This window comes from Sardina pilchardus, chromosome 16 (genome assembly GCF_963854185.1).
Source record: "Sardina pilchardus chromosome 16, fSarPil1.1, whole genome shotgun sequence".
Lineage (NCBI taxonomy): Eukaryota > Metazoa > Chordata > Actinopteri > Clupeiformes > Clupeidae > Sardina > Sardina pilchardus.
Genome location: NC_085009.1, coordinates 28,680,921 through 28,690,920, shown reverse-complemented (window position 1 = coordinate 28,690,920; position 10,000 = coordinate 28,680,921). Strand labels below are relative to the sequence as shown.

Here is a 10,000-nt window from a genome sequence, read left to right as displayed (position 1 = left end):
AGTTTGGGCTACCCAGTCCACTACACATCTCTTGGACACCACTATCTCCAATACTGTTGCCATTGAGGTCCAGATTTTTCAGCTTTGAAGACGCTTTAGTGAGGACAGATGCCAGACCTGCACAGCTCCTCTCAGTAAGTCCACAACTGTTGAGCCTTAAGGGGAAAACATTCCGCCAGTTAACAGACTCTTGAAAAAGGACATTGATTCCAGAAGTGCATTACTGTTGTTATGCTTCTGAATCATACTTGCTGTAATATCGAGGTAAATATCATTACTTAATATCAACTTAATTTACCCCCACCCAATTCTGCCCACAACAATTCCTATCCTACTTACAGAGCCTTTTGGGATTCCTCCACTACTGATTGAAGCCTTAGGAGACATTCATCAGACCTGCTGTATTTCTTCAAATCAAACACATCCAGCTTTTCTTCTGACGTCAGAAGCACAAACACAAGAGCTGACCACTGTGTGGATGAGAGATTGGCTGCAGAAAGTGTCCCTGCTCTCAGGAAACTCTGGACCTCCTCCACTAAGGAGTGATCATTGACTTCATTCAGACAGTGAAAGAGGTTGAGAACTCTTTCTGATGATGGCATCTCCCTGATCTTTGTCTTAATGTACCTGCCTATTTCCTCTTTGCTTTCATGTTGTACTTCCTTTATTAGGCCTCTCAAGAGTCTCTGGTTAGATTCCAGAGAGAGGCCGAGAAGGAAACGGAGGAACAGATCAAAGCGCCCATCTTCATGTTCCAATGCTTTGTCCACAGCACTCTTCTGTAAGGTGGTCATGGGTTTGCCCGTTGTTTGCCATTTCAGACGTTGAAACATTGTTCTGGGGGGTTGCTGTGGGGACATGAGATCTTTCCCCTCAGTTATTAACATCAGGATCACATACAAAGCTGCAAGGTACTCCTGGATGCTCAGATGCACAAAGCAGTGCAACTTTTCCTGATGAAGGCCTGACTCCTCCTGAAAGATCTGGGTGCAGATGCCACAGTGTACTGCTGCCTCTCTGACATCAATACCACTCTCTCTCAGGTCATCTTCATAAAAAATCAGGTTTCCCTTCTTCAGCTGCTCATAGGCCAACTTTCCAAGAGCAAGGATACTAGCCTGGTTCCACTGTGGATCTGTGTCATGAACTCCTTCAAATTTCACACTCCTCTGCTTGGTCTGGAAAACAAGAAAATATGTGTACATCTCTGTCAAAGTCTTTGGAACTTGCTTATCTCCTTCAGTTTTAAGAAGAAATTCAATAACATTAGCAGCAATCCAGCAAAACACCGGTATGTGGCACATAATGTGGAGGCTTCTTGATGATTCTATGTGAGTGATAACTTTTCTGGCAAGATTCTGATCACTGATCCTCTTCCTGAAGTACTCCTCCTTCTGAGCGTCGCTGAATCCTTGTACTTCTGTGATCCGGTCAACACACTCAGGAGGGATTTGATTGGCTGCTGCTGGTCGAGAGGTGATCCAAACGAGAGCAGAGCGCAGCAGATCACCCTTGATGAGATTTGTCAGCAGAACATCCAATGAAGTGGCTGTGGTCACTTCAGTCAAAATTTCATTTGTCTGAAAGTCAAGCTGGAGTCGGCACTCATCCAGTCCGTCAAAGATGAACAACACTTTGTACTTCCCCTGGCTGGGAAAGGTTAACTCCTTAATTTCTGAGAAAAAGTGGTGAAGAAGATGCATCAAAGAGAGCTGTTTGTCTTTCATGCGGTTGAGCTCCCTAAAAGGCAGAGGAAATATGAAGTGAACATCCTGGTTTTCTTTCCCCTCTGCCCAGTCCAGGATGTACTTCTGAACTGAGACAGTTTTGCCAATGCCAGCTACTCCCTTTGTGATGACACTTCTGATTGGTTTGTCTTGGCCAGGTAAGGACTGAAAGATGTCTCTGCATTTGATTGGTGTCTCCTGTCCAGCTGGTCTCTTGGAAATGGACTGAATCTGCCTGACTTCATGCTCCTCATTTACTTTCCCACTTCCTCCCTCGGTGATGTAGACCTCGGTGTAGATCTTTTCCAGCAGAGCAGAGCTCCCTTGCTTGGGCATTCCTTCAAACACACTCTGGTACTTGTTCTTGAGATTTCTCTTCAGTTCAGTCTGCCACACTACACAAAGTTCAACTACAGAAAAGCATAAATCATGTCAAAAACAAAATAATGTTAGCCAGCCACCAACACTAAAGACAATATGTCCAATGTGTCTTTTACACCATGCCTTTTAGTGCCTTATTGATGTTTAATTCAAATGGAAATAAATATCTACATATCTACATACAATGCATAAACACTGACATCAGAAATAGCTTTTTAAAGACAATTTCTAAGACAAATGTATTCCCTACACTGGACTATTTGAACTTTCTGACACTAAAAATGACCTTGTTGTCCTACAACTGACCCTAGGCAAATGGGCTGGGCCCTTGAGTCGTGGATCTGTCCGAGGTTTCTTCCTATATGTATCTCCGATTTTTTCCTCGCTACTGTTACTCATGGACTCTCTCTGTTTGTTTAACACTCTGTAAAGCACCATGAGACATGTGTAATATTTTGGCGCTCTATAAATTAAATTAAATTGAAAATGTTAAATCATTGTCTGTTTCTCTGATGTAGCTCTCTGTTTTATTGATCAAAACCATAGGAAATGCAATTAAAGGAACATGTCTTACTTTCTTGCAGTTTGTCAGCAATACTATTCTGTTTCATGTTCCTCAGGAAGTGCAGTGCCATCTTAAGAGCCCCTTCTCTGGCATCACTCTCATCCTGCTCTTTACCCTCAAAGTGTTCTTGGTAATCTGGACTCAGAATCTTCTTGAATCTCTTCAGCTCATCCTTCACAAAGGTGATTATCTTTTCCTCAAGCACCTGGTGTACAAATATCTGGTTATAGTTTGCACTACAATACCCAGCTTTTCAATAAGACCATATTATTATTGTTCTGCATTGTGAATGTAAAATGTCATTATGAATGTCATTTTGTCAAAGTGTGTATATCAGTGCAGCATGATATAGCTGCATCCAGACCTGGAATATGTCCTTGAGTTTCTTCTGGGTATTCTTGTCACTGACAGTATCTGGTTTGCATTCCTCCATTTGACCACTGAGTATTTAGGGCAAAACAAACCACAAATAGACTTCCATTAGTTGTGCATGCAAGCATTTGTAAAACACTGATATCTGCCTGATGCCTAAACTTCTGATCTTGATGATCTGAACCAAAAATCTATCTACTGTATTTAAGTTGGAATTAGCATTATAATATGCATATCTGCATCCTACATACTGAAGACCATCCTGTTTGATTTAGTTTAGATTATGCGGTCAGTGGCACCTTATATTTCAGAACTGCTGATACTAAGGGCTGATTTGAGGGTGTTTGTGTGACAGGTTAGTTAGGCTGTGCAAATGACGCACGGCATGAATGCCCAATCAGATTTGATGTACCTGTCTTATGTCCATCATATCTGTACGACGCCTCACAGTCAAAGCAGATAACGCAGTATGTGACCATGTCATCAGATAGGACGACCTGCCCAAATCTCTCCCAAACCTTAATGATTTGGCCTACTTGCCTCACAACTTTTGCAATCAATACGACAGAAATTTGTATGGTAGTATGGTAAACACATAAAATAAACTATTGTATGGCTCTTAAGGGAAAGGGAAAACACAAGTTTGGTATTAAAGGCGTAAAATGTTTCTGACCCCTGATCTAAATGGAAGCACAAAGAGTGATGCATGATGGAGATCCCAGCCAGTAACTGAGTCTTTCCCAGCACAAGAAGTGATGCATGATGGGGAAATAAAGCATCTGATTCCATATCACCTGCTCTGTTTTAAGGACTTGCCTTGTTCCAGCTGTGACATCATCATGTTGGAAGTTTATGAAGCGACGCTCTGACTGGTCACTCTTCATGGACACACAAGTGGGCACAGGTGATGGAGGCCTCTCATGATGGAGTGAGCTGTAGTGTGAAAACAACAATTATTTGCTACAGACATTGTAGGGATATTCTTAAAAAGTAGGATAAATTAAACAGTGTTAACTGTTTCATTTATCCTCTATCACACAGATGTGCAACATGTTCATATACCCGTTGCACAAATAAACAATAGCTAAGGAACTATACAGTATACAGCTGCCCTTAAATCACCACAAAATTACAGTTAGAAGTCTCTGTTTTCTTTCTAAAAGTGGATTTAACACCTTTTTAACACCTTTAAACTAAGAACAGAATGGAACATCTTTAAGAAGCATAATTTATATCATGTGCTAAGTAGCCTACCTTTGCCCCTTTAGACTGCTGTCCTGTTTTGTGTTGACTTGTTGTTCCATGTTTCAGCCACTCCTCATATCATTCAAATGCATTTCATCATGACAAGCTACAATACAAATAATACAAATTACTTCTTTACTAAATTACAACAATTTCTCAATTTTGCTTTGTGTTGACTTGTTTTTCCATGTTTCAGCCATTTGTCAGAGCACCCAGATGAATCTGATCATAACAAGCTTCAATGAAAACAATCAGAATGTGTACTAACATTTGTCTCAATGCTGCTGCTGTTCTCACAGTATCTTTCTAACATACAGTACAACACTTTAGAGTTACAGTAAGAGACATACAGTATGTATTTTTGTATGCATAATATCTTGGAAATATATCCCACTTCAAATGCACTGTTGTGATTTTCACTACAGTGAACTACAGTGACATTCCATGGCTGTACAATGTACATTTTGATCATTTATTTGTTAAATAATGTGGTTTAAGTAGCCGTTGATACCAAACAAGTTGTACACAAAATTAACATGGCATATTCTACAATGAAATCAAAATGACAGGCCTACACTCTGATGGCCTACATACTAAACTGGATAATGAGAAGCCTTGAAGACCAACCCCCCCCCCCCCCCCCCCCACCACACACACACACACACACACACACACACTCTTGCAGTACTTTACATACTGCTCGTATGATGCTACTGTATTTCTCTATACTCCATTGTCAACTGTAAATGTGGTCATACCAGAGAGGGTTAAAGCGGAGAGGATCTTTGGTCATACTGCACATAGCTTTATTTATACTGCTCCTATAACACTGCTGTTAACATTGCTAATCCTTACTGTAGACTATACCCCATAGTCAACTGTACATATCGGTCATATCACACATACCCATAATCAGGGCTCAAAATTAGCACCAGCCACCAGCCAAATGCTGGTCAATTTTGAAGTTGGCTGGTAGATTTCAGACAGAAAATACATATTTCCTGTTGAATGGCTGGTGGATTTCACCAGTTCATCTGTGTCTGGCTGGTAGATATTCACATTTCAAAAAGTTAATTTTGACCCCTGCCCATAATTACACTGCTCTTACAACACTGCTGCTAACACTGCTAACCCTATACTGTGTAGACTATATACTCCATAGTCAACTACATATCTGAGGTCATATCACACATACTCATATTCATACAACTCTGATAATGCTGCTGTTAATACACACACACCCTTACTGCACTCAGACATACGTAGCTGTATACATTTGCCTAGTGTTTATTCTGCAGTGCACTAATGTCATAACTGCTCATAATGCACTATCGGTTCACACTGCACTACCTACATTATTCTTTCAAATGTACTCTGCATTTCAGACCTACTGCTTTTTACGCACCTCTGGTTGGACGCTGCTTTTCTTTCTGCTTGTAGCCTACTCCGCACAATTACAATAAAGCTTATCATCTAAATTAATTTAATCTAACATGTATGTAGCCTACATACCCAACAGAACAAATAATGACTCGATTCGGTGATTAGTAAAGTACTAAATCATAGCCTACCTATGAGACTATTCAGCCTAAAATGGAGGCTAGGCCTGTGCACCTGACCTGAGCGCTAAATGGTTTCCTCATACGCAAACAACAGGCTACTGTGGAACGCGCACGTGATTAAGACTGAACGCCAAGGTCATGAAACACAAAAAGTTATAAATGTTCAGTCCTAGCTGATTTATCAAATACACTCTTTTTAAACACGTTAGTGCAACACTGTTGATGATTTATCCATAGAAGAAGCTCAACACCCACCTTTAGTTCGTCTTGTTCTGCGCCATTATACTAAGATACCCATGTCCCGGTAAAAAGAAATGTGTTACATGTTTTTGGTGTGTTAGCAGCCTCACTTCGCAGATAAACTGATAATGACCATGTTTCATAACCTAGGCTATATTAAAAGCTTTACTTGTTGAGCAGGGTGTTGACTTCGTCTTCCTTCCAGGTATTCCTTCCTGGTATTCCGATCGTTCTAGTTTACTTTCGCTTCTAGCCTAAATCTCTTGCACACCTTTTATTTTCTCACCACTAAGCGGCGCTATTTACCTTAGAATTTATATGCACAGTGGAGACCAGACCTCATCGTAATCAAGGAATGCAGGCTACAAAATAATTGGTATAGGTTACCAACACACTCTGGAGGTGCTGCAGTGATTCACTAGTCTGGCTATCATATACTAAGCTCAATCTTTTAAAATCGAACATTAGTCATTAGGAGTCTGCGCTTTATTTTCTACTGCACAAGATAGCGTGATCAATAGGCATAGTTCAAATGATTCTGTATGCTTTTGGATAGTTCTACCAATAAAGACCTTGCCTAGAAATCTAGTCGCAAAAAAAATAAATAGTTTGGCTTGCCAGGCTACCCTTAAACCTGAATTCACATTAGATAAGACTGCTGAACTGCTTTAATATACTGGATTATTCAGGAGATTTGATTCCTAATGTAATTTGACTTGTAAAGTGGAATCAAATAAATATAAAATGTTTGCATGTAATTCAATTACATGTCACCTACTGGCCAACGTTTCAATAGTCAAGTGCCCAGGTCCCAGCAGCACAAACCCAACAGACATCCGGCGCAGCCAAGGCAGTCTTCACAACAGCGTAGGACTCCAGTACCACAGGATAGCAAGGCTGGACGAGAGCACCAATAATGACCACCAGCAATACAGGTAGCAGAGGACACTCACACACTGAGAGACAATAAAACATAGTTACGGCCCTTCCAGCAGCAGTGGTGAGCGTTGAGGAGAGTTCAAGGCAGAGGTAGAAAAGTCCAGCTTCATAGAGTAAAAATCCAACCATGTATTGGTTCTACCTGTGCTCTTAACACAGGTGATCTCACTAATTAGCTGATCTGCCTAGCTGAAGTGTTGTGCTAGAATCAGAATCAGCTGGTTTAAATGAATGGTTGGCACAGATGTGTGGAAGGACTTTTACTTTCTGAATCTGGACTTTTCCACCTCTGGTTCAGGGGCAGCCACAGTCTTCATTCAAATATAGTTACGGCCCGTCCAGCAGCAGTGGTGAGCGTTGACGGAGGTTCAGGGGCAGCCACAGTCTGCAGGACAGCACGGGACACTGGGACCACAGGACAGCGAGAGAGCAGTGGTGAGCGTTGAGGGAGGTTCAGGGGCAGCCACAGTCTGCAGTACAGCACGGGACACTGGGACCACAGGACAGCAAGAGAGCACCTCTAATGACCGGCACCACAGATAGCAGAGGACACTCACAATGATGCAGTGCAATAGTCACGGCCATTTAGGCAGCAATGGTGAGCGTTGAGGAGGGTTCAAGGGTAGCCACAGTCTTCAGGACAGTGCCAGTGCAAGAGAGAGGCACCACAGGATGGCATGGCTGGAGTAGCCACAGTCTTCAGGACAGTGCCAGTGCAAGAGAGTGGCACCACAGGATGGCATGGCTGGAGTAGCCACAGTCTTCAGGACAGTGCCAGTGCAAGAGAGTGGCACCACAGGATGGCATGGCTGGAGTAGCCACAGTCTTCAGGACAGTGCCAGTGCAAGAGAGTGGCACCACAGGATGGCATGGCTGGAGTAGCCACAGTCTTCAGGACAGTGCCAGTGCAAGAGAGTGGCACCACAGGATGGCATGGCTGGAGTAGCCACAGTCTTCAGGACAGTGCCAGTGCCAGAGAGTGGCACCACAGGATGGCATGGCTGGAGTAGCCACAGTCTTCAGGACAGTGCCAGTGCAAGAGAGTGGCACCACAGGATGGCATGGCTGGAGTAGCCACAGTCTTCAGGACAGTGCCAGTGCCAGAGAGTGGCACCACAGGATGGCATGGCTGGAGGCGACGAGAGCACCAGAAATGGTCACCGGCACAGCAGATAACAGCAAGCATGTTAACACTTTAATGCAGGCAGTCATAGTTATGGCCCTTTAAGCTGCAGTAGTGAGCGCAGAGTGGAATTCAGCTGTAGTGCACCGGTGTGTGTGTGTGTGTGTGTGTGTGTGTGTGTGTGTGTGTGTGTGTGCAGGCAGTCATAGTTATGGCCCTTTAAGTAGCGAGCGCAGAGTGGAATTCAGCTGTAGTGCACCGGTGTGTGTGTGTGTGTGTGTGTGTGTGTGTGTGTGTGCAGGCAGTCAAGAGCAAACACTTAGGCAGCTCCAACACGATTTGTGTGTGTGTGTGTGTGTGTGTGTGTGTGTGTGTGTGTGTGTGCGTGCGTGCGTGCGTGCGTGCGTGCGTGCGTGCGTGCGTGCGTGCGTGCGTGCGTGTGTGCCTGCCTGCGTGCGTGCGTGTGTGTGTGTGTGTGCAGCGGGTCCAGGATGGAGGGCATCACCCAGCTCTGGTCCCATTGGTGGGCACCCTGTGTGTGTGTGTGTGTGTGTGTGTGTGTGTGTGTGCAGTGGGTCCAGGATGGAGGGCATCACCCAGCTCTGGTCCCATTGGTGGGCACCCTGTGTGTGTGTGTGTGTGTGTGTGTGTGTGTGTGTGTGTGTGTGCGTGTGTGTGTGTGTGTGTGTGTGCAGTGGGTCCAGGATGGAGGGCATCACCCAGCTCTGGTCCCATTGGTGGGCACCCTGCGCCCACAGCACCCAGATCAGCGTGGGCAACCCCCCACACACACACACACACACACACACACACACACACACACACACACACACAGCCTGATAAATGATTAACAATGCTTACCAATTAACTTAACATGTCACCACGTGTTTTTATTGAAAACATTCTTTATACAATATTACTCACAATTTTCATATCTACATAAGTCACTTTAAAACATATAACTTCACATATGAAAGTGCTGCAACACTTCTTTATGCACAGTGTAAAAACATGATTCAGGTGGAACACAACAGGATGGATTCATTAGAGTCCAGTTATTTGTAGATGTTTACAGTTTGGATGTTTCTTCAGTTCAGAGAACAGCTGCTGTGCTGAGGGTCCAGGATGATTATACTGCAGATGGAGCTCTCTGAGGGCTGATGGGTTTGATCTCAGTGCTGATGCTAAAGCTCTGAAACCTTCATCTGTTATACTGCAGTATGACAGGCTGTAGGAGAAAGAAGGAAACACTTCATCAGATCAGCTGAAGCACACACACAGACCAAAGGGGGAAGCAGTTATTACCTGTATGTGTGTGTGTGTATGTGTGTGTGTGTGTGTGTGTGTGTGTGTGTGTGTGTGTGTGTGTGTGTGTGTGTGTGTGTGTGTGTGTGTGTGTGTGTGTGTGTGTGTGTGTGTGTTGTGATTGTGTCGTCTAAACAAAGAGGGCAGCAGTTATTACCTGGGACAACATTAAAAAGTGTATATAGATTGTGTTATGCAGTGTGTATGTAGTGTGTAATGGAGTGTGTATGGAGTGTGTGTGGAGTGTGTATGGAGTGTGTATGGAGTGTGTATGTAGTGTGTAATGGAGTGTGTATGGAGTGTGTACTGTATTGAGTGTGTATGTATTGAGTGTGTATGGAGTGTGTATGGAGTGTGTGTGTGGAGTGTGTGTGGAGTGTGTATAGAGTGTGTGTGGAGTGTGTGTGGAGTGTGTGTAGAGTGTGTATGGAGTGTGTGTGGAGTGTGTGTGGAGTGTTTGTGGAGTGTGTATGGTGTGTGTGTATAGAGTGTGTATGGAGTGTGTATGGAGTGTGTGTGGAGTGTGTTTGGAGTGTAATGG

The 10,000-nt window shown here is 43.7% G+C and overlaps 2 protein-coding genes across 4 annotated transcripts in view; both read right to left on the bottom strand.

The window, feature by feature from the left end:
• The window catches only part of LOC134059800 (NLR family CARD domain-containing protein 3-like), a 14,337-nt gene extending 8,024 nt beyond the window's left edge, over window positions 1–6,313 (bottom strand). The window contains exons 1-7 of one of the 3 annotated variants that reach the window (XM_062516300.1): window positions 6,108–6,313; window positions 4,300–4,396; window positions 3,862–3,978; window positions 3,038–3,113; window positions 2,683–2,878; window positions 340–2,137; window positions 1–155 (exon numbers count right to left, since the gene is read on the bottom strand). The exon at window positions 1–155 is cut by the window's left edge and continues 19 nt beyond it. In XM_062516300.1, the coding sequence (XP_062372284.1) occupies window positions 1–155; window positions 340–2,137; window positions 2,683–2,878; window positions 3,038–3,113; window positions 3,862–3,978; window positions 4,300–4,349 (2,392 nt within the window). In that variant the 5' untranslated portion in view covers window positions 4,350–4,396; window positions 6,108–6,313. Of the gene's footprint in view, window positions 156–339; window positions 2,138–2,682; window positions 2,879–3,037; window positions 3,114–3,861; window positions 3,979–4,299; window positions 4,397–5,695; window positions 5,829–6,107 lie in introns of those variants that run through there. The other 2 variants (XM_062516301.1, XM_062516302.1) reach the window with 2 other exon arrangements.
• Window positions 6,314–9,063: 2,750 nt separating this feature from the next.
• The window catches only part of LOC134059795 (ribonuclease inhibitor-like), a 58,011-nt gene continuing 57,074 nt past the window's right edge, over window positions 9,064–10,000 (bottom strand). Inside the window, exon 10 of the mRNA XM_062516297.1 lies at window positions 9,064–9,382. Coding sequence (XP_062372281.1) covers window positions 9,199–9,382 — 184 coding nt within the window. The 3' untranslated portion in view covers window positions 9,064–9,198. The remainder of the gene's footprint in view (window positions 9,383–10,000) is intronic.